The sequence below is a fragment of the Limanda limanda genome, chromosome 6, assembly GCF_963576545.1.
Source record: "Limanda limanda chromosome 6, fLimLim1.1, whole genome shotgun sequence".
Taxonomy (NCBI): domain Eukaryota; kingdom Metazoa; phylum Chordata; class Actinopteri; order Pleuronectiformes; family Pleuronectidae; genus Limanda; species Limanda limanda.
The window spans coordinates 3,449,999-3,475,000 of record NC_083641.1 but is presented as its reverse complement, the minus strand read 5'-3'; the positions used below and the strand labels follow the sequence as shown (position 1 = coordinate 3,475,000).

The 25,002-nt window shown below is 42.4% G+C and overlaps 1 protein-coding gene across 1 annotated transcript; it reads right to left on the bottom strand.

The window, feature by feature from the left end:
• Positions 1–6,081: 6,081 nt before the first annotated feature.
• Positions 6,082–15,995, bottom strand: meis3 (myeloid ecotropic viral integration site 3). The gene is made up of 12 exons (XM_061073518.1): positions 15,984–15,995; positions 11,690–11,829; positions 11,174–11,348; positions 11,038–11,088; positions 10,899–10,949; positions 10,332–10,481; positions 10,031–10,139; positions 9,603–9,748; positions 8,880–8,956; positions 7,922–7,980; positions 7,732–7,818; positions 6,082–6,281 (listed from the first exon to the last, which is right to left on the bottom strand). Exons 1-12 carry the CDS (start codon positions 15,993–15,995, stop codon positions 6,082–6,084), a joined length of 1,257 nt encoding a protein of 418 aa, XP_060929501.1.
• Between the last annotated feature and the right edge of the window lie 9,007 nt (positions 15,996–25,002).

Sequence of the window (25,002 nt, the reverse complement as noted above, 5' to 3'; positions counted from 1 at the left end):
TGGTGCTTTTTCATTCCCTCTCTTCGTCATTCAGTTCCTCCCTGCTCTTCCTCTTTCTCCCCTGCTGCATTCCTCCATTACCAGCACCCCCCTCTCTCTCTTTTACCACATCCCACCCTTCCCCTCCCTCTCTCCCACTTGTCTGAACTCTGACAGGTGTGTAATTGAATGATTAATGACCACCAGAGTAACTCCCACTCCCACACACACACACAAACACACACACACACACACACACAGAACACACACACACACACACACACACACACACACACACACACACACACACACACACACACACACACACACACACACACACACACACACACACACACACACACACATTATGTTAAAATTGAATTGTACATATTTATGCACACACATCTTCCTGACCCGAAACACACAGGCGTTCACGTTACACACGTGCATCCATTTTGCTTCAATGGCCCAAATGGTGAAATTCAAAGCAGTGGGAGTTTTGAAATGATGGAAACATTATAAGGAATGTAGCAATATACACTCAAAGCATATGAAACATCCTGCACACAAGGGCCGACGCTGTACCAGCCCTGCAATGCAACTCATGTGAAATTGTTTTTGTCAGTATAAGAAAACGTCTTAATTGGACTTATATCTAATACAGTAATGAAACTTATTCCTCTGGTTTGTGAAGGTCCGAGGTCAAATAACAATCTGCAGTACCCCACACTCCTCTGTGTGCTATACGCTTTATATTCCTTTCAGTACACACACAGTGAGAGTGTTCTCCTCTCCATTTGTTGGATCGTATGCAGAGTAGTTCCCAACGTCTAATGGAGTCTGTGTCGGTGAGAGACAGGGCAGCCAATCACAAGCTGAGCCTCTGACCATGAGTTATGTTGTGTGAGTGAGGTTTCAACACTGACATATGAATGAAGTGTGCAATGTGCTGTGGAGGTTTCTGCCAAGATTCCTGCCTGTGATGCTACGGGATTATACATGTTAGGAGCTTTGCTTTCTAACAGCTGGAGAGAAAAATAAAATTTGAAATTCATACATTATAAATGAAGCTCAGTCAACACATTGTGGAGCTGAAGGAAGAGAGAGTACCAACACTGAGAATTAATGTTGTTCATCATGTAAGGAAATGCACTTATTCACTTTAATACTGAGAATTAGATGAGAAGGTTGATACCACTCTCTCAAATGTGTACATTTGAAAGGTACCGCTTGGATGATTTATGGAGAACTATTGGCCTTAAATATAATTTTCTTCATTTTGTTTTCATTGAATCACTGAATCAACTGAAACCAAGATTCATTATGTTGTTATTACCTTCGAATAAGCCCTTTGTATCTACATCTACCTGCATGTTTCTACTGTAGCCCAGAGCAGGTACTGGCTCTATGGCATTTAAATGTTACCTGAAGTTGATTATTCTGATGCTTGAATCGAGAGGGTCACCTTTTAATATGAAGCCATAGCTGGCAGCTGGTTAGCTTAGCCTGGATCTGCCGAAAGATGAAAACCAGACGCTAAATTAAACTAATAAGATACTAGAAAATACGAGAAATATGACAAAACGATAGATGGAGCAGCTGGAAGTCAAGCTGGCTTCTCGAGACAATAACCCCTTGCCTCCACAAGAGGGAGTAAATACAAGAATTATAGAAAAACAAGCAATATTAGATCTTTTAAAGGTCCAGTGTGTACGATTTAGGTCAAAGGGATCTATTGGCAGAAATAGGATATAAAACAATCCTAGTGATGTTTTCACTAGTGTGTAATCATCCAACTGTAAAAAATTTTGACGTTTATATTTACATTGGGAGCGGGTCCTCTCTACGGAGATGCCATGTTTTTACAGTCATCGAAAATGGACAAACACCTTTTGAGTTTTTATGACAACTGAAGGCTTCCACAGGTTCTCTTTCATGTTTGCAAGGGAAGGTTGAGGTGAGAGGTGTTTAGCTGCAATATGCACCTTCACCACTAGGTGTCACTAAATTCTACACAGATGTAAGGTGAGATAGATAGATAGATAGATAGATAGATAGATAGATAGATAGATAGATAGATAGATAGATAGATAGATAGATAGATAGATAGATAGATAGATAGATAGATAGATAGATAGATAGATAGATAGATAGATAGATAGATAGATAGATAGATAGATAGATAGATAGATAGATAGATAGATAGATAGATAGATAGATAGATAGATAGATAGATAGATAGATAGATAGATAGATAGATAGATAGATAGATAGATAGATAGAGTACTTTATTCATTCCCGAAGGGAAATTAAGTTGTCATAGCAGCCGGTATATTTGAATACAATAAAATACAATACAATACAATAGAATAAAATTAAAAATATTGAGGTAGAAAGAATAAAAAAACAGAAGCACAAGATAAAATACAATAAAATAGGTAGATAAGGTGCAGTGGCAAGATGATGGTAATAGTACTGATGATATGATGGTAATGGTATTGTTAGAATACAATAAAATAGGTAGATAAGGTGCATTGGCAAGATGATGGTAAAAGTACTGATGATATGATGGTAATGGTATTGTTAGACAGTATATAATAATAGTACAGTATATAGTATATAATATAACATAATATATATTTATATATGATAGTAATTATACCAATATAAAAGCAGTATATGGTAATAATGGCAGCAACAGTATATATAATAATAATAGTAATGGTGATATAATAATAGCAATAGCGAGATATTGCCTCCACCTACGTATCATTTAACTAATGGCTTTTGTTTTTAGATTTAACAGGTTTGAGCACTGCTTGACTTGCTTGCCATTCATTATGTAAAGTATGTTTCGAAAAGCTGAAAGCAAAATCTACCCATGTTGTCTCAAAAAGGGCTTTATGGTAAAGCAGAGGTCACTGTCAGAACTTCAAAAGGTTGCACTGATGTTCAAAACAGTTAAGTATGAAACTAAAGTTCCTGCACTGTTTTTCATGACAGTGATATTCCAGACAAACATCCTGCGAGGAGGAGAAAGCAGAAATGAGGGGCTCGTCCTGAATCTCATGTCCGAGAAGTCAGTGTAAGAGGGGACAAAGAGAAATGAAAAGCAGAGGGGTACTGAGGTCAGGGCCCTGGTGCCAGGGACAACAGCCATTTCCTGTTGACCCCTGTCTGAACTCTGGCCCCTGACCCACACCCACCCCTCCTGCCTTAGGCTGAATGAGGGGCAGGGTGGGTGGGGGTATTTAGTGTTTGTTGTGTGTTCGGGATGCTGGGTGTAGGATGGCAAAATTATGTGCTGTGGTTTGTTGGATAAAGGGAGGTAGAGGAGAAGAGAGGTGAAGGTTATGAATGGAATGTGTTACTGTGAGGGGAAAAGTTAACACAGAGGTTGATAAAGTTTAGACTTTTTGTCCTTGTTGACACGTCACCCTTAATTCAGGTGATAAGCAAGTAGAAAAGTGAAATGTGAGGACAGGAAAATATCTACTGAGGCCACCAGGCGCTCTGGTCTGAGCTATAAAACATTAAGACACATCTGACTTCTTCCCTCTCTGTGATATTCAGGCCTGTGTGACAGATTACTGTGGCTGCAGCCTTAGGCCTCTGTCAGAGCTGAACTGATCGTCAGGGGAGGGAACAGAGTGACGTGACTTATGACTGGAAAAGGGGGGGAGATTACACTATTTCTCAAGAAAAGATCTCTTGACAGTGAAGGTGGCTTATTTTTAATAAGAATTAAAGCATCATCAAGGAGTCAAAATATTCCAGAGTGGTTTGGATTATTGCAAATCAAGAACACACAAGCATTTAATTTGCTCTGTTTTAAAACATTTGTGCTGCCTGATTTCGACTTTGGTCGTGTTTAGGAAGTCGTGAGAGGAGAGGGCCTCAGTTGTGTATCTTTGTACCATATCAGTTTCATCAATGTCTGTGTTGTTGGAATGACCTGACTAATGCTAGGATAGAGAATGGTGGATGGAAACACATTACATTCTATACGTAGGGTTGTAGACGAGGCCGCTGTCGTTCTGAATAAAAAAGGAAATGTTGTATTGTTTGGCATAAAACTACAAATCGTTTTTTAAAATAATGTCATGCACTTTAATGACTTAATTTTCATTCACATCGGCTGCATCCCAACTATACATTAAATAAGAGTACAGTGTAAAAACTGGGAGTGCATGAGCTTACATGTGTTTTTGTCATCAGCGGGGATGGGAAACTCCGTCTCCAGAAATGTAGGGTAATTCAGTTTTTTAGGAGACTGTGGAATCTGACAGGGCAGCAGCTCACTTCAGAAATATCCGTATTAACATTATTATTTTTGACAAACAGGTTACAGTGTTACGTTCATCATAGGAAAATGTGATGTTTGGTGCAAATCTAAATACCAAAGATGTTTTTTCATGAAAACAGGCATAATGGAGAGCTTTTGTGTGTAACCAAAAGAAAGGATTTTTGTGAGGAAAGGTTTGGCGCTGAATTAAACATGACTGTAGTTGAAACTTTACAATGAGCCGGAAATACATTCTTTGTAAAGTGGTTGAAATAAATTAAAATATAGTTTATATCTGCTCGTTTTATGATGATTTAAAGATTGTGTTTTTTTAGTAAAATGTATTTTTTAGATTTTAGCACTGCAGTATTCTGGTGTCTTGGTATTTAATATCATCCAGGTATATACTGGTATTTGCATGAAAAAATAAAAACTAAACTAAGAAGCTGACAAATTAACCAGCCAACTAATGTTTTTGTTTGGTGTATAAAATGTACTGACCGACCTGCAGTTTCACTTTCTTTTTGATATTTGTGGGTGTTGTTACTGGCCAGATGTAGAACCACACACACACAAACACATACACACAAACAGAAGACCACGACATGTCTTAGAAAAAAATCATTTTAATACTTTAACCATATTTTCCCATCATCATTCAGAAATGTTTCAGCGTTCCGAGCAGTGCGGAGAGGGAGCTCAATGTTTGAAGAGTCCTTTGGCCGCAGCTCCCCTCACACAACGCTGCGAACAAACGTGTACTAGAAATGCTTACAGAAGTTTGTGTGTGTTTGTATGTCTGTGTGTAGAAATGGCTTTCAGTGTAGCGTGTCTTGCTGTGTGTGTATATGTTGTGTATATGTTGTGTATTTGCGCATGTAGGAAAGATCCTATGGTATCGGACCCCTGTTGGCATTTTAAGGAGCTCAGTGGTACGAGAGCGAGGCAGACTGGAAGTCATTCATAGTGTTTAGCTTCATGCTGAGGAAGAGCACTAACATTTCAACAAGCTCATGTGAGGCTACATCCGCCTGGAGTGGCACACATAAATAGAAAAATAGAATAAGAAAAAAAACAACTCAAATCAGCTTTAAATAAAGTGTGTGTGAAGGTCTGGGTGTATCTTTGACAGTCAGCGTGCACAGGAAGACAGGGGGTTGTGAAAAAGGCGTGTTCACAGGATCAAGTCCCATCCAGTAACGTCAATGTGGTCTTGTACAAAAGTCTGAGGATCAATAATCATCTGTGTCTCTGATCCAGTCGAGCATCTTCCTGTGGTTTCAGCAGGCATGATGGAGCTGATGGGAAGTGTAGTTTAAAGCGTGTGTCTAACCCACAGGACACAGTGGCAACATTTGGAGAGGAGGAAGCACTTCTACTCTGAAAGAGGTATGGCTTAAACCTGTGGGTCCAGACGATGTGTGTTTGTGTGTGTATGTGTGTGTGTGTGTGTTTGTGTTTGTGTGTGTGTGTGTGTGTGTGTGTGTGTGTGTGTGTGTGTGTGTGTGTGTGTGTGTGTGTGTGTGTGTGTGTGTGTGTGTGTGTGTGTGTGTGTGTTAGCAAGTGGAACAGCTACATTGAGGTCAGTGTCTTTCAGTGGGGAATGTAAACTTTCGGAGCAATGTGTCTTTTTTTCTTTAAATAGTGTACTGTGTACGTCATTGCACATTCACAGTCACACACACACACACACACACACACACACACACACACACACACACACACACTCACTTGCATATCTAGCCAAACACACTCACTCACACACTCATTCATACAGTAATTTTCCTTCACACGCACACCCCCGACTCCCCCTACAGCTAGTGTGCGTGTATGTCCAGTCCCTGCACGAGGAGTGGCTCTCCAGGGTGTGCGTGTGGCGGCGGGTGGAGCAGCATGGCGGGGTGGGGGTGTGGGCCTGGGTAAGGGTGGAGGGAGGGTCCTGGGTGGGGAGGGTAGCCTTGCTGGGACAAGAGAGCGCTGGAGTAGTCCCCATGCAGAGACGACATCCCCTGGAGACCTGGTGAGGCAACAACAGAGGAACAGGTTTTTACTGTGTAGAAGGTTAAAAGATACGGCTCCATTAATGTGGAGAAATCTGCTGATAAATTACAGCATTTATGATAATCTGCTTTTGGAAAAAGATATCATCCTTATTTCTCTGTGATTTTACTTTGAATTACTTTGTTATTTATACTTTATTCATTGTTCAATTGTATTTATTTATTAAAGAAATAAAAAAAATATTGAAATTTTTTTTAAAGTAATGATTACTCTTATTTTCCACTGGAAACTAACTGAAAACACTATATTATTCAACTTTGAGGTGAAAATCTGCATTTTGTGTTTCTGATGATTACTTAAAAAATGTATCATATTTCCTGCACTTTTCTTTGAAACCCTCGTTGCATAAAACACAGGCCTCTGCCTTTGTTAAAACATTTTTTTGTTGTGTTGAAATCATTCTGTTCAGCATGTTTCAGGTTTTATTTAAAGCTACAAGACTTTGACACTGGGCTGAATGTTCAGACCTGAAACGTCCCTTTTCTTAACGGCAGCACCAATCAATCAAACTTGACGAGATGTTTAACAATTTCCCTCAATTTAGGAGTCATGATGGTTATGAATTTAATTAATACAAGGTTTATAACACACATTAATGTAGTTGTTGTAAGTAGAGTTTGCTGTATAAGCAGATAGGGAATGATGCTAAATAAATAATAAATAAAATACAATTTTAAAAATGTTAAAAACAGTTGTAAATGCTTTAAACCATTTATCAAATGTTTGCTGTACTGCTTAAATAAATTAAAAATACATTATACAGTAAAAATAAGTGGCCACCATTTGAATTGCTAACATGAGTTGGTTAACATGGTTGCAAATTAATTAATGAAATGATCGTCAAATCTGGGCGTAGAAAGAGAGTGGAGTTGTGGTAGGGTGTGTTCAAGTGTGTACAAGAGACACGTCACATTGCTAAATAGATGGTGAGTCACTCTTTACTTAGACGTTTAATGAAAAGGCAAATTTTTGCAAGTTACTCAGCAGATACTCAGCGTTTTGCTGACAACATTCTTACTGTCAACAAATCCTTTGAAAAGAGTTTGGAGTTGTCCTGCCTTTTTGTAGCACTCAAACCCACTGAATAGTTAAAACATCAACTTCAATTTTCAAAAGATGCTTTTGAAGAATTTCCAGAAACAGCTGTGCCCAAGTTTATAACAATTGTTTTATAACAGAAAAAGTGCATTTGTTTGGGACTATTTCCAGCAGCAAAATAATACACATGTGGTTATTTAGTGAGTATTTGGTCCAGCAGGACAATACATGGGGGATTGAGCCAAAATAAACTACACCAATTGTGTCTGGGGTTATGAAGGATCATGTCGGTCAGTGTGTTTTTGGCAGAATTTTGATAAAACAATTGCCAATAGCGCAAAACTTTTTTTTCCTACAGAAAAACATACCTGCTGCTCGAAGACCCAGGTGGCCCTGTCCGTCAAGCCCGTAGCCCCCGAGGGCCGCTCCCTCTGGGCTGTAGGGACCACCCTGACCTGTGAGACAACACACACTCTATCAGACACAAATACACAACAGACGCACACTCTGCATTACACACACGCAGAGAACGAGTAAATGTATTAGGGCAACACTGACCTGAGCGATTTGTCTGGTCAATCATCGGCTGAACTATTCTCCTCCTGGCGTTGATGAACCTTTGCAGGGGAGAGAGACATAAAGAAAGAGTGTTCAGAGAGGGAGAGAGAGAGAGGGAGGCCACCCGTTAATGGAGAAAAAGGCTGACCGGCAGACTATTAACCTTTTCTATTTTACAACCCTTAACCCTTTCAGAGGGCAGCGTAAATCAACGTTAGGGCAGAGCAGGTATTGATCGGCCCTGTGATAATTGATTGATCTGCATTGATTGGGTCATTGTGAGTATGTGTGTGTGTGTGTGTGTGTTTGTGTGTGTGTGCATACAAACAAATAAAAACATGTTAGTTAACAGATTACAAAATACACTTTTTAGCATGTATCACACATATATATTTTTTATTTAAAAGTGTGTTTGTCTATTTAAAACTGAAGTACAGAAAACTGAAAATAATAAAATATCTAATTGATCAGCAGTATGGAGATGCTCTCTGTGTGTGTTTATACTCTATGCACATGACGATATATACCTGAGGAGTGAACGGGGACTTTGGGAGCTGTAAATCATCTGATTTTTGATATTGATTTGCTATTCTCTTTTATGAACATGGAGTAAGTAGATTTTACTGCTATGCAGTTTCAGGAAAAGTGCTGTGAGGGACATTTATTCCTCTGTTACAACCTTCTCTCCAATAAAGTCAATTACAGTCTTCGGTAAAAGTCTTGAAAGTGCCACTTTTCATTTTCAAGAGTTACTAAGCAAAATGTGTGATCATGGTGAGCTGTAAAATGCAGATACTGGTCATTTATGCATCAGACTATAACGCCAATATGCTATTGACCTGGTAACGGCCATGTTGTCAAATTGAAACTCGACACTTTCAATTTAAACGAGTCAGTTTAACTCATGATTGATAAGCTGTAAGGTCAGAATTAGTGTATTGATTTTGTGTGCACTGACCAGTTGTTGACCTGTAGGATGGTCAGTCCCGTGTCCAGTGACAGCTGCTTCTTCTGCTCCTCAGATGGGTATGGGTGCTGGGTGAGGACACACAGAGCAGGGGTTAAGGAAATCAAACACACACAGGGTTTTAGGGTAGAATGTTTGTCACTGTCTTGCAGAGACGTAACCAAATTCATGTGGATCAACATGAGATTCATCTTGACGCTGAAATCTAGAAATGTTTTAATTAATGTATATGAACTCTGTTTGAACACATACTTCCTTTTGAATTCAAATCTACACGGCCATTTTCAACCTCAGAGCAAAACCTCATGCTCTCTAAGTATCTTTCTCTATCACACACGCACAGAGACACACACACACAGACACACACACGCACAGTAATAAATGGAGTAAAGCAACATTTGACCTGCCTCATTTAATAGCTAATTACCAATCTAACCACCTCATCAACAATTACTCTCTCCATTTCTATCACTTCCACGATTATTCAATAGCGAGCATATTCACATAATCACTTAATCCCCAGATTTTTCATTTCATTTAATTGACCTTCATTATAACACTCGCTCCACCTCTCTGTCTATTCTTGTCACTGACGTTTGGTCTCACACTGAATCCTCACTTTATATAATCCTTCCCTCATCCACAGCTACACAAAAGCTTTCCTTTTTTCGTTAACGCTCAGCAGAGTATTGTCCAGAGTCAAAGCTTTCTCACCGACAGGTGCTGGAAGAGCCAGGCTCTCATGATGTTTGTGGCCACTTTGGGGAAGATCCCTCTCTTCTTGTTGTTCCTCCGGTCTCTGTCAGACTCATCCTCCTCTCCTGTGCTGGGGGAGCCCACTCCTCCATCCAGACCATCGCCTGTAGGGACACCAGGTAAACACCGGACGTTAGCAACTGTGTATGCGTGTTGGGGTCCAAATGATAAATAATAAATGATATAATATTATTATTAATAATAATAATAATAATAATAATAATAATAACAATAATCCTAATATATATTTATTTTGTTACAGGCTGTGTGTGACTGTTGCTGCAGATGGGACAGTTGAGTATATGCACACCTCTGTTTCCCGGCCTGCATCTGTACTATGCAGTGTTATCTCTCACACACAGTATTTCCAGTTTGTGTGTATGTACCTGGGTCGCTACAGTTGTCTGCTGTGCTGTGTGAGGGCAGGCCACAGGTTCCTGGTGTTCCCAGAGGAGTAGAGGCACATTCATCTGGCTCCCGGAGCCATGATGCATTCTGTAGGGAGAGAGGGAGCGAAAGAGAAAGAGAGAGAGAGAGATTGGATTAATGGAGAGTTGGAGAATTCCCAGCAGGTGGAAAAGGAGCAAGAACGACAGGACAGGAAACACTGGGTCATTATTCAGTCATCCAGTGGATGCAGCAGTACAGGTGAGCGGTGGAGTTCTGTATTGACCCCCAGTGTCTCACCTGCTCTGACAGACTGGTGCAGGATCCAGTGAAGTCCTCCATGTCGGACTTGGAACCCCCCTCCCGATCGTCCATGACCAGGTCCGTGGGCATTTTGCCCTTCAGACAGGTGATGTAGCGATGGCAGAAGTTGTCACACAGGTCGTGCACCTTAGAACACAGGTTTACATTCATCAATGCGAACAATTAACACCACTTTCTAATAATTATATGAATAAGTCATAGTAGTGCTGTGAATGTCTTAAACAATATTCACTTGTTTATGTGTGTATTATTGTGCATGTTGGCAACAAGGAGAGAATTTGTGAACCTATATTCATAATATTCTTTTTTTTTACTAAATTAAAGGGCACTAAAAGAAAAAGATTTCCCTCAACCAAAGTGGTTTTGCGATACTTGAATAAATGTGTTGAGTTTGTTAAATTACAGGAAAGACAGCATTGTAGTGCTGTAAGTCCTGGATGCTTCTTTCCGAAAGGCAAGTCAACATATACTAATACAAAGTCAGTTGAAATATAAGAATGACCACAAAGAGGTAAAATAAACTCATGCTGCTCTTCCACCAACCTTCTCCAGCTCCAGTAGGTGAAAGCGAAGAACCTGTATGGCCTGGATCATCTGTGTTGAAAATAAAGATGATCAATACATAAACCACCATGCAAGTGTGAAAATGTGTTATTATTTTAGCGTGACATCTCCATCATACCAAGTTGTCCAGCTCAGGATTGGACGAAAATATGGGTTTCTCTGAACGAATCTGCAACGCAAAATTCAAACAGATGTTACAAATCTGAAAACAGACTTTCGTGGGCATCTGATTGGCTCTCGAAGCTGCCACTCGCCTGCTTAGCGAAGGCAGCGATGTCATCGTTGAAGGAATCCGAGGAGCAGACGTCGCTGTGGTTGGTCATGCCCGTGAGGTGGGAGGTGGCGGAGAAGGAGGCGGGGTCTCGAGGGGAGCAGGTGGCCAGCTCGCACTTCTCAAACACTAAGGCCAGCAGTGGAAACAGTGGGTGTCTGCACACGCACACAGAAACACACACACACAGAGTGTAAACAGTTAACATTCTATAATGTACATAAACACAGTCACAGTTGACACAGTGAACACATGCTACATTTATAGAAGGTGAAACTCAATACATTATTAAAAACGGCAGCTGTAAACCCTTTACATGTTTTCATATACAGTGTACAAAGATTTATACCGTATGTGAATCTGCTGAAAGTGCATGTGTAGTTTAAAGTGTGATTTTGAGATGAACAGGCAACATTGGTGCACATCTAATGTTTCACACACACACACACGCACACACACACACACACACACACACACACACACACACACACATGCTCACCCATAGATCAGGTCTTTGTGGTGTTTTAGCGAGTCAGGGATGGGGGCTCCGTACTGTGGGGGAGGCAGCGTCCTGACGTCCTCGCCGTACCCCCCCACTGACATGGCCTCCGACCCTGAGTAGTGCACCAGCTCTTCATACTGAAACACAATTAGATAGAAGGACAGAAAACATGAGACACGTTCGACATCTGCGCCTGTCTGACATCAAACTGTAGTGATTTTATTACGTGGCTGAGCTGTCGGGGGGGATTCAGAGGAGCGGCTTACTGGACCAACCCTCAGTGACCACATCTGATGTGAGTCTTAACTGCTTAGAATTATGGTCTGCACAGAGCTGTGTATAAGAACCAATGATATTATTTTCCTGATTTATCAGTAAATCATTTATCTGAAAATATATGATCAAATAAAAAAATCACAATGACACAACAGCGCAAATTGGCATATTAAATTTGCTGGTTTTGTATGACTAACAGTCCAGGACCCAAAGGGGCTCATTTCACTATCATAAAAGACTGACAGAAAAGATAAGCTGACCTGTTTTTATTTAACAAATGCATATTAGTTTTGTGTTGATCCAGAACAGATTAATGGACTAATTATGTCAGCTTTTAAGTGTGTGCATGCTGATGCGTTTGTAATGGGAAACAGTAATTCATCACTTCAAACATTCCAGTAATGATTAATTATTCATAATTAATCAGTAGAAGCCACTAAATACCAATCTCAACAAAATAAAGATACAGAGAGCATAAACATCCTTTTTACTGCAAGCATTCAGTCTAATATATTTCCAATAATATACTGTGGTTACAATATTCTGATCACAGAGTGTTTGTGTGCGCGCATGGACAAATACTGCAGGTTTGTGTTCAGTAAAATCCACTGGTGTGTGTCTCAGTGTCTTCTGTGTGTTGTTGCTGTACATTCTACCGCTGGATAACAAAACCCTGATGTAACTCCTAAAGTGCTCGGATAACCTGAAGAATGCATAAAGCAGTGAAGAACCAAACAGCAGCTTCTGTTGGTCCATTTCTGCTGCTCAAAGGGAGAAGGAGATGAGAAAAGACGAGAGGGAGAGAGAGACAGAGAGAGAGAGAGAGACACAGAGAGAGAGATGAGATCCTTGGAGAAAGACGATGAGTCTGTAGCTGCTAATATTGTCTCCTCCCATCCTAAACTCAGACTAGACAGGAGCCGTGCTGAGACGTCCCTCGCAACCTGCTGTGAGAGCCTGCTCACACACACACACACTATTACACAGGGTGGATCAGACACATGGCACACTCACAGACACGCACAGATACAACAGCAGCACTTACACACAGAGCATCATTAATATACATGTATCACACGCACACACCCCTCTCTCTCTGTGTTATGGAGCTAATTTGTGCCCTGCTGCAGCTCCTGTCTCTGAGGAGACTTTGCTCAGGTCAGCAGATCCTCTGTGTTTCTCTGTCTGCTGGATTAGAAGGAGAGTCCCTCCGCCTCCGTCCCTCAGCAGGTCGCCGGGATCACAGACAGACGGCACCTGCTAGGTGGCGCGGCCGCAGACACCTTTCACTCCTGTGTTATTTTAACTGTGCCATAAAAGTTATGATCTGCTTATAGCCTATATATATTTTTGTGGACACTGTTGCCCCCCAGGTTGTGATTTACTCCACAGTTGTGTCACTGCAGGAGGGTGATTCGATTACATTTGCTCTTTCAGATTTAAACAATCCTGTTTATTAGTTCCACTTGTTTACTCATCAGGACTGCATATAGCAAATTAACACTATTGTTCATAATCCAAAAGTGCCCAGTTTAAAAATAATTTTGAGGTTATTTCTGGAATTCTTAGAGTGACACAATAATACAAATTGTCATTCCCAAATATTCTCTTCATTTTGACCTCTATAATCCAATATGAGAGATTAAACTCCTCTTCATGCCTTCCCACACAGTGCCCTCTTGGAGACCCCTCTGCAGGAACCCTGGAGGTCTCATGGACTCCGCTTTGGGAACCGCTGTCCTAAATGGCTTATCAAATTATTGTTTATGCCAGAGTCCCATGTGGCCACCGGGATCACAGAAAGCACCTGCTCCGAGGCCCGGGCCCGGGACACCTTCTAGTTTTTATGGAGGCTGGCTATTAACACAATCACCGCTATCGGATTGCGCGTCTCCCTCTACGCACGGCCCCCTATCGTGTTTCTGTGCGTCAAGCAGATCAAAGCGCACAAGTCGAGATGAGAAATTCCGCGAATTTTCACTTAATTTCTTCCCCCCAAAAAAGTCACGGAGGTGGTGAACAGGCTTCAGATGCAGCACAACATCTTCATGCGCGGTATTTTTTTATTTTATTTCAACAGACGTGTTTTCCTCACTTCTGCTCACGGGGCCAAAATAACTTCGCATGAGCCACAGTACAGTAATAGCGTAACTCCGCTTTGTAGAACTGGATTTATATCTGACTGAATCATTGAATAAAACGTCAAATAAATAATACCACAGGAAGACGGGGTAAGTTCCACAGCGTTGTGTATTATTACGGACTTTTCAGAACTAACAAATCTGCATTCACAATTCACGAATTGTTTAAACTTTGTAAACATCGACATAACAATATTCCAATGTTTAAAGTCAAAAGAGATGTTTTCTTTTACTACATTTAAAAATATGTATGCACCAAACAAGCGAAAACAATTAAATCCTTTGTTTTCTCGGTGCGTCAATTCGGTGAGTAGGGGAATTTGTCTGAGGATTATTTCCATCACGCGCTTTGATGGATTCGCCGCAAGTTTCATAGTTTTCCTGCGTTTAAAAGAACAAGATATTCTGATTAAAGAGACGCAACGTGTGTATGAGAATTATCGAGCTTTTAACAGGTGACGTGGATTTGTTAACGTTTTCTAAGGTTTAACAATTGTCATGCAGATTCTGCGTTTTAAAAGACATAAAAAACTAAAAGAAGGAAATAAAAACTGAGCCTGTTGCAGATTTATGTTGGAGCTGCAGGACACATAACAACTTTTTTAAACTGTAGGCAAAATCCTGAGTGTGTTCAACAAGCACACTAGACCAGACTTTATTGGATTGTATTTACATTTTGCAAGAGAGAATGGTTGCAATTAGTTATACAATGTGCTAGCAATAGAAAACAAGAGTAGAGTTTTACTGTAAGTTGAATGGAATCATGAGGAGATAACATGCATCTTTGGATGCATGCAGTGATTACACAGTACATCCAGAATTCATGTTATTAATTCTCCCATTTGGTTTTTGGAGAACTGTGTGTGTGTGTGTGTGTGTGTGTGTGTGTGTGTATTTGTGTGTCTGTTTTCATACAGCAGTGATTTTCTGTCCACACGTTGGACATCTCTAATTGCTCTCTGTTGCACTCAGGTCTCAGTCCGCCTGCAGCCTGCAGCCTCTGCCCTGTCTCTCCACCTCCACCACCACCACCACCATGCCTCTGAATCACTGTAGCAAAAAAACTGACCTATTTACCGAGTTGAAGAGCTGCCTCTCCTCTGCTCTGCCTCTTAATGACTACTCACTAACCCTCATGTGCCATTATAACGCCTCACTGACACTACACAACAATAAGTCCACATTATTCCGAGGAGAGGGAGAAATATTAGATCCAAATCAACAGCTCCCTGTGGCGTGTTTGCAGAGAATGCTGACATCTAGATTGCAAGTTCTGCATATAACCTCCATTGAAGTGCAATTAGGCACAAGCACTGCAAGTTGTTCCTTTGCAGCATCGTGAATGTAATTTGAAACAAGCACTCGCTGGTGTATGAAGAACATTTGTGAATAGCTTTTATGTTAGTTTAAATAGGGCTTTCTCTGTGGCTCTGATGCTTTCTGCTGGCATGCTTTTCTGTTGTTTTTCCCCTAAACATGCAGCCCATGCCAGCACAGTCCACCAGTCTGTTTCCGGGCCTTCTGTTTTGTGTGCGTGTGTTAGAGTATGTGTGTATGTTAGTGTGTGTGTGTATGTGTGTGTGTGTGTGTGTGTGTGTCTGTGTGTGTGTGTGTGTGTGTGTGTGTGTGTGTGTGTGTGTGTGTGTGTGTGTGTGTGTGTGTGTGTGTGTGTGTGTGTGTGTGTGTGTGTGTGTGCCTGCTAAACCAGGGACTGACTGTGTGCAGTGCAAAGAGGATTCCCAGCCATATGCTCCCATTATGACGGCTTTCCTAATTACCTCTTCTCCTTGGTAACATGGAAAAATATGTCTACTAAACCATTCTCATTAGAAATTGGAAAAAATCAAAATAATATCAACACCCAGCAGACGTACCCTCTTCTCCATGCGACTCGACAGCCAGTCCTCCACCCGGAGAGGATGATGCTCTGCTCGGCTAGTCCGGTCGGGCTCTGCTGCCTCCTCCTCTGGTCCCCGGAGTCCTGCAGAGAAAAGTGTGTTTATTATGTGCACGAGCAAATTATGAAGTTGTGGACCTGATTAACACGAAGCACAGGCGATCTGCAAGGTTTAATAATAAACACACACACACACACACACACGGGCTGTGCACAGAAAACACTCAGGACCTGTTCCTCCTGTTTACCCGGAGCCCATCGCGTTTTATATTACCACATAATGACGGGACTGCAGATTTTATGGACACCCTGACACCCCCCCAGTCTGATGGTGATATTACAATACGCTAGGAGCCAATAAACGCTTCTAATAAAGCTCGCAGCCTATTTGGTGCTATTGTAAACGCGATTTCCCGGTGAGGTTGAGCGCTCCAGTTAATGCTTTAGAAAAAAAAGATGTCCCACCGAGACGTAAATATTCGTCTAGTCCGGGAGCTGTTCCGGGGTATAGTCCAGGAAAGACCCCTCCTCTCCCGCGGAGGAGTGCAGCGAGCAGCCGGCGGTCCCTGCAGCGCCTCGCGTCCGCCTGGTGAGCCCCTCGCTCCGGCTGGCAGAGCTGGGGATGCTCGGTGTGCGTGCGGAGGTTCAGGCGGAGGAGGCGTCCAGTCGTGTCCTTTTTGGCCCCTTGTGCTCGCTGTCCACACGCAGACGGTCGGCCGAGATCACTGCGAACGAGCGATGGTGTTTTTTGGAGTCAGAGGAGAGAGGGCGAAGAGGAGGAGGAGTGATGGTGGTGATGATGGTGGTGGTTGTGGTGGTGGTGTGTAGGTTTGCGAGGGTCAAAACGCGACGGGGTCTCTTGGCTCCCCTCCCTCTCTTCTCCTCCTCCTTCTCCTCCTTTACTCCTCCTCCTCCTCCACATCACAAACAAACGGCGAAGAAGAAGGAGAAGTGGTAGAAGAAGAAAAAGAAGACCCCCTCGGTCGCTGATACCACTCCTCTCATCACCAGGCACCCATCCTTCCTTCTTTATCTCCCCCATCCTCGCTGCAGCTGCGCTATTATCATCCCGGGATAACTGCAGGGAAGAGCCGTGATAACTCCCTGTCCATCTATGAGATGGAACATGTTCAACAACAAGAATCTCCAATCACATGAAAGTGATCACAATATGTTGTCAAAGACCAAAACTTCTCATTATTACCTATATTTGGCTCTAACATCTCAATCACATGATTATAAATGCAGCACATTCAAAATATATTCAATAAGAGACACTAACAATTAACTGACATTAAATGCGTTTTAAATTTGTTGCATATGTTTATTTTCTACTTTCTTTAAGGTTTGTGCGAGAACAAGAAACCCTTTTCAAAATATGTTTAATGACGTGTGGCTTTGCAAGATAAGATAAGATAGATTTCATAAATCCCAAAGGATATTCGTGTGCCAGCTTGCTCCATGATTACAGTAACACAATATGCAATAGAGTAAAACAATACAGCATTAAATCTAATAAGAGAAAATAAAGCTATGAAGTTCAATATATGTGAAAAAGAAAATATATAGTGTATATGGGGTAAATGTAGAACCAATGCCTCATAGATGATGATGATGGTTTTATTATTGACACTCAAGGTGCAGATAAAATACAACACAACATAGATTAGAATAGCCCACTATACCAATGCCTCCAAAGCTGGGATTGGCATGTAGTGCTTAGCTTAATATTTAATTACACCTTGATGATTTCATTTTCAGAGTTATTGAGTCGGCAGATAATTCCACAGTACATGAGACATCTTGGGATCGATTGGAGAGCGCTGACTCCTGCAGCCACAAACATTCCACCCGCACAACACCATCTACATCTCCTCAGTTATCTCTAGCATGTGAGCAAGTAACGCTGGAAATGAAAATAAAGTAACTTCAGGAGACTGTAGATTAAGCTTAAGTACCAATGGGAGAAACGTGCACCTTGCTCTATGGCTCCGATTTAGAACATTTGAGCCACTGAGCATGTGGGACAATTAAAAGAAAATAAAACAATTCAAAAGTATTCTTTTCGCTGCAGCAGTGTTCATTTTAGTTAAGGTAAACATATTATAAATAAATAATTAAGTGTTTCCCTCTTGCTAGACCATAAATAAGATTGAAGTGTGCTGGATGACATAAACTCTACTGGCTGATAATCACTCTCAAAGTGTTTTATTGTCTTTGTGGGGACATGTATTGGGGCTCCGGCTTTTGACGCCCAAATGGCCCCTGGAGGCCCCTCGTGGCCCCTCTGGCTGCTTGTTGATTGGCAGAAGTGAGAAAAACAAAAACCATCATCGTGAGAAAGTTTTTTTTCGTTTAAACCGGAGAGAGAAAACAAGCTTTTCACATGTAGGTGGAATATCTAAACTGGCCGCGTTGTGTTGTAAATGTCACCTGAGTAACATAATAATTATTCGGGACGCTCCTCTTCCCGCGGCCCCGCTGCGAGGGGCCAACAGGCGGCTGCACTTCAATCGGCCTGGGGGGGGGGCTGGGATGGGACCGTGCGGCCGGGCCCCCAGCAACCACCGCCGCGGCCGCACGGCTCTTTCAACTCCGCAGGGTGCTGGTTCCCTGCAGGAGTGATCAGAGCTCCGACCCCCCCCCCCACACTGACCCGGGTAACACAGCCGTGCAGCGGTGTCAATGGGCTGGAAACGGCTTGTTTTCACTTTGTTAACAGGTTGAATGAAAAAAGGGATTAACATTTTAAGTGTGCAGCCATCTGACGAATTCATGTTCGCAGGGATCCAGTTTCTTTTCTCATCTCTTTGTGGGGAGACCCTTTAGTTTACAAGTCACCCAGCAGCTTCTAATAGGAGGTGTAATGAGTGACTTGTTGAGCTGATCTCACCTGAGGACTCTCCAGCTCGCTGCTTGCAGTGAACCATACGTCTCCAGCTTGTGTAACATTTATCTAGCAGAGTGTTATCTAAACGTGTAGATTACACTCATTTACATCACAAACACCAGAGGATCTCTCCTTCTTTATCACTTGTGTGTCTGTGGGGCAACACCTACTCTCAGCACAGTTCAGTGCAACATGTTTTAACACAACATATGTTGGTAAGTTTATGCTGAAAGCTAACTCAATTGCATCGGCTGTTCCCAGAGAAGCAGATGCCCTAAAATAGCAGGTCCTATCTATATCCTATGCCTAGCAAACAGGAAAGTGAAATTCAATAAAAAAAGTTAAAATGTGATAAAAATGATGATTCTCAATTATATCCAGTTCAACAGTTTTTAATAATTGTTGTGTTGTTTTTGTCAAACCTAAGAGTCCTGGATAATTTAAGACCCTCTTAAGTTGCTTAAAACTCAAATTGAAACTTCGTATTATCTGCATCATACTTCATGACTTCTCCTATTCATTGACTTTTCAGAATTCATGTCATGTTTCTGTAGTCCAGTGCTTAAATTATGCATTATACCATCTTGGGGTCTGAGAGGCCCAGCAGTAAAACATAGTTAAATACAATGGAGTTTCACGACGCTCTACATCTGTGATTTGTGTTGACAGCACTACATTCAGCACAACCCTGCTCCAATCCCTAATCACACGTCTATCTGGATCTCAGTAATTGGTTTTTGTATAAGTGCTCAAAAAAGGTCAGTCTAATTGAACATAGGTTATGTCAACGTAGGTTAATATAGCCCTACTGCACATTTCATTGTCTGTGAAATTTCAAACAAAGTTAATTTCTTTCCTTTTTTGGACAAATTGTTTGTGCACATTCCATATGAACGCGAAACATGAATTATTTCCTCATTTAGTAAAACAATGCTTTGGAACCAGTTATGTGTTTTTCCACATTTGTCAGATGTGTCAGCCGCTCTTTTCTACATACCAAGTTTTAATGGGGTCACAGGAAAAGAAAAAAAACGTGGATGTGGGAGTAAAGCACATAATACTTAATTTGTTCCAGAGTCAAAACATTTCCTTTTGATAACTGTCTGTATATGTAAACACCCTATACATGGAGAATAGATTACTGGTAGCATAACTAGTGATCTAAAACCTTGTGTTATACATTTTAAGTAGGTTACCACAGCTCTCTCGTTTTATCAACCTTCTGTGATGTTGAACGCAGAAATGTGGTGCTTGATTAAAACATATTCTGAATATAAATTGAACGTTTTAGTGATTTTCTCCCGGTTGCAGCTCTCCTGTATAAAACAGTCTGCACCACAGAGTCAGGTGGGTTCTGCATGTCAAGGCTGCTGCAGTTATTTGTCACAGCCTGTCCGGGCTTAAGTGCTGCCTCCTCTGCAACCACCAAGGCCCGTGGAGTGTGTGCACCCGTACAGCCAACACAGGAGTGTATGTATGTTTGTGAGTGTCCTTGTCCTTTGTGTGTTTGCATGTACGCATGCCTGAGGGTCAGTGTCAGGGCGTTCTGCTCAATGCAGGCGATGCCCAAAGGCTAGCAAGCAGGAAACAACAAGTGAAGAGTGGAAATGTGTTGAATGTGTGTGTGGTTTACCGGCAGGATTGCGTGTGTGTTTCAGCTTTGCATTCTTCTGTATGACTTTACGAAAACGAGCTGGGCGTGCTGACTAAAGTACAAACTCCTGCAAATAGTTTGTGCCCACAGTTTGTGATGCAGTTGCTGCAAACAGCAATATGACATTTCCAGCTGTTGACACTATTCAAATGGTAATCTATCATCTGCAAGGTGAAAAACAACAACATAAAGAAACCGGTGCGGCCTCCACCTTGCCACAAATGGCCAGTTTACTTTAGTTTACCAGAAAAAGAGAGAGAGAGAGAGAGAGAGAGAGAGAGAGAGAGAGAGAGATGGAGGTTAGGCCAGAAGGCCACCCAGCCTTGTTGACTCCAGTGACTCCGCCATTAAGAGAATATGGCTGCGGTGACCTCTGGCAACCGCACACTAGCGCCCGAAAACATCAGAGAGCTGTGACCCTTTACCGCCTGCACGAGAGCGAGGGAGTGAAGGGACGGAGGGAGGTAAAGGGTGAAAGAGAGGATGAGGAAAAGAAACGGAGGGGGTATGAGTGAGGTGTAGTCGGCGGGGTGGGGTGGGTGGGGTGCAGAGTGCATTTTTATGAGCCTGTGCCTCTCCAGTTTCTGGGTCGTCTGGCTGCACGGACATAAATTCTATCCCCCTCCCTTCCCCCATCTCTCCTGTTTTCTTCTGGTACACTTGCCGAACAAATCCACCTCTATCGACCTGCTCCTGCAGCCTGTTTGCAAACTTTGCCTCCAGTTTGGCTTGTTCTCCCACCACCTGGGTCATTCCTCTTCCTCTCATCCTCACTGCTTCTACCCATCTGGGCATTGGCTCTCACCTCCACCATCTTTCCCTCTCTCCTTCCATCTGCCTTTCCCTCTCCATCTCTTTTTGTTTACGGTATAAGCCAACACTAGCTTTCTCCATTCTGTTATTTTCCTCTTCCCCTTCCCCTTCTCTGCATGCCCTGCCCCCCCCTCCCCGTATAGATGGAGATTAACTGGGGAGTGCAGCGCCATCCGTCCTGGTGACTGTTTGTTGTTAGGAGATGGATGGAGGCTCCCTCTGCCAGCCCCACGCAGCCACAATTACACCAGCCGCCATGATGGATGGAGGGGAGGGAAAAGAGGGGAGATGGAGAGAGGGAGATACAGAGAGGGGCATCTATCACACCCCTTAATCTACCTGTCACTGCAGGGGTTGGGATGGAGGAAGGGGGCGGGTGGGGTGGGGTTTGTCGGCTTTACCTTGACTGCTGGTCAAAGGTTTATTTTCTTTAACCAAATTTGTTTCTTGGTTGTTGTTTTTTTAGAGAGAATTTGGCCTGTGAGGACTGGACTCATTAAATGTCCTGCTCTGTCCAATTGATTTCCCAGAGCTTATTGGATTGGGTTGAACAAAGTGTGTGTGGGTTAGTGTGCGTGTGTGTGGGTGCGTGAGAGTGTGTGTGCTTTTCAAGAATCAACAGGTAATAAGACGCAGTTCCTGTTGGCCTTTGCAGAAATGCGGACTTTGCACGAGGACGTTTTTGCATAGACCCACATAATCATGTGAACGACTGACTTTCATTCACACACTGTCACACTGAGTTGTTCATCATCACAAGTTCACCTCCGCTCCACACACACTCACCTATGCTGAATCTTGTCTTCATCCTGACACCTGTTGAAGGGATCCAAGCAATGAGCAGACATCGAGTAAATCTGCATACATTACCAGCAATACCTCTCCATTTTTACCCACAATGCTACAGAAATATTATGGAAAGTAATCTTCGGTAGTCTACCCTCTACCCCCCTTCTTCCTCCCCCTTTCCCCAGTCCCTCCTCCATCCCCTCATCTGTCCAGAGCAGTGAGAGATGGGATGGAGGGATTAATACTCTTCCGCCCAAGCCAACCCTGGGAATGATGGATGGACAGATGCAGGAAGGCGAGTGGAGGAGGAGAGAGGGAGAGATTAAAGGAGAGAAGTCTGAGGGTTCATAAATCCAAAGTGGGAGACCTGGTCCACATCACACACTAATAAGATCTGCAAGAAATCCATGATGAGGGAGAGAGAGAGAGAGAGAGAGGTGGAGTGAGGAGGAGAGAGAGAGAGAGATGGGAGCAGAGTAATAGCATTAGGTGTAATCAAATCATGGCAATAAGATGTGAATGGATGAGAGTGAGCATGGTGATTATGCAGAAGAGGGATGGTAGTGTGTTGATGAAGCTTGGAGGTGTGAGGATAGGCCTTGTTATTGGACAACAGATCAACAGGGTTGTATTTCTCACTAGGGAGTTTACTGCCGCAAAGACTACACAAGTGAGGTTTTTAAAAACAAGATGTCGGCAGAGCTCAAATGGAAAAAAGGACAAACTCAGTGCCACATCAATGTTTACCCCATTATAAGACCCCTCCCTCCACCCTGCAGTTTTGAATGATTGTATGTGTTGCTGTTTTTATCAAAGATTTCAAATTGTCTCCAATCAGATGGCTTTTGTTCCGCTCTCTAAACCAACTGCTCTAGTCGAGGTCACCAATGACTCAACACAGGCCTATAGTCTATTTCAGATCTCCTTGGCCTCAGCTCGGCCTTCGATACAGTGGACCATAATGTCTTTATCAGTTGTCTGAAGAATGTTGTTGGTTTCAGGGATGTGGCTTTGGATTGGTTCATCTCCTATCTCTAATGTTGGTCCTTCTCAATAATTCCTGAGGATGCTTCTTCCTCATACCTTTAATTTACCCAGGGGTCTACTTTGGGGTCATGTACAAGCGATCTGTGGGGTAAATCATGCAATTGCATCATTGGAAATATTTATTTGTGGTACCATGGAAGTATCACATATTATGTCCTGCCTTGCTGAAGTTTATATCTGAATGACCCAAAGTTTCCTTTGTCTGAATAACCCTGAATCAGAATATGATTGATTATGATTTGCTTTTCAGAACCCTCAGCTTTGGAACTTCCTTCCTGGAGCTCTTAGCCAGGTAATCAGTCAGTATCTTTCACTAAAATCTCTTCTTGAATTTGACAGCTTTAACCAAATCCAAATAAAAGTAATGACAATGGTGCCTCAGTCATGAAACCTGCCCCTGTGCACTAATTTGTGTGTGCACGTGTGTGTGCGGTCATCCTGATCTCAAGAACAAACGTTCAGTGTATAAAGTGTATTTGAGCAGCAGAGCTGTGTTCTGAACATTCTGACTCGGATCAGATTGAGTGCTCCTTCACCTCCCTCCTCTTCTCCATGAACCCTCCACCCCCAAAGTCCCCAACCACCCCTCCATCGCGCAGGCCACATTTTTCACAGTCCAGCTGTCCTACGGCCATGATTGGTTGGCCCAGCAGACAGATAGCCGATAGGTTCTGATTAATAGTTGAGGCTCAAGAACTTCCTCATTGATCAACAGGACAGGCTGCAGGAGGAGGAGGGGAGGGGGGACGGGGGGTGGGGGGGTGTAGAGGAGGAGGAAGGGTGGAAAGAGAAAAAGCATGCCCTGTCGCTCTCCAAATGCTGGCTGATAACCCTGATAGTGGTAGTGCTTGTGGCTCGGTGTGAGTGTCTATTTGAGGTTGTGCTTGTTTTCAAAGGCAGGGAGTTGAGGAGTTGGATGAAATGGAAGCACTGTGGTGAGAAAAGTGCCAAAGCTTTACTTGCTTTCCTTCCATTTGTCCAACTCTCTCTCTCTCTCTCTGTACTGAAGTGTTTGGTAGCATCAGTGAGATTACCATGAATAAGACATCATGTATGTTATCAAACAAAATATACACACCTATTTGGCAAACAGCAAATGTCTGGGAGGCTTTTCTGCATGAAAGTGTGTGTGTGTTTGTGTGTGCAGTCCGGGGGGAGTCTTATGGGTTAGGGTATCAGATCAGTGTCATCATTATTGTAAGTCGCTTTGGATAGAAGCGTCAACTAAATGAAATGTAATGTATTGTAATCATCGCCTATCCACAAGAGAAATACTTTTTGATGGAAATTGTCCTTTAATACATTCTATACTAAATATATACGACTTCTATATTATATACTTTTTTACCAGGTGCATTTGCAGAGTGAAGTATTACAGTATCTTGGTGTGTGTGTGTTCGTGTGTGTGTTTGTGTGTGTGTGTGTGTGTGTGTGTCCCCTCCCGCTGCTCTGTCCAGCCTCTAGCTGATTGATGATCTCCCACTCCCACAGGGTCAGTGGGGTCATGACCTCCCACTTTTGACCCCCCTACTGGGAGGGTCACATACACACAGAGAGAGGGAGAGAGACAGAGAAAAAGAAAGAGAGAGAGAGAAAGAGAGCAGTCCATACAGAAACAGATGGCCTGAGGACAACTGGTGCTTCCACCACTTTTCTCCAACTCTTCATCATTTACTCTCACTGTTTCAAACACAACAATCAAACAGTCTCACATTCATTTTGAGATAAACCACCTTTCTGTTTTAACATCCAAACAAACACTTCATAATGAAAAATAGAAATATGTGCTAAATAATCGCATTA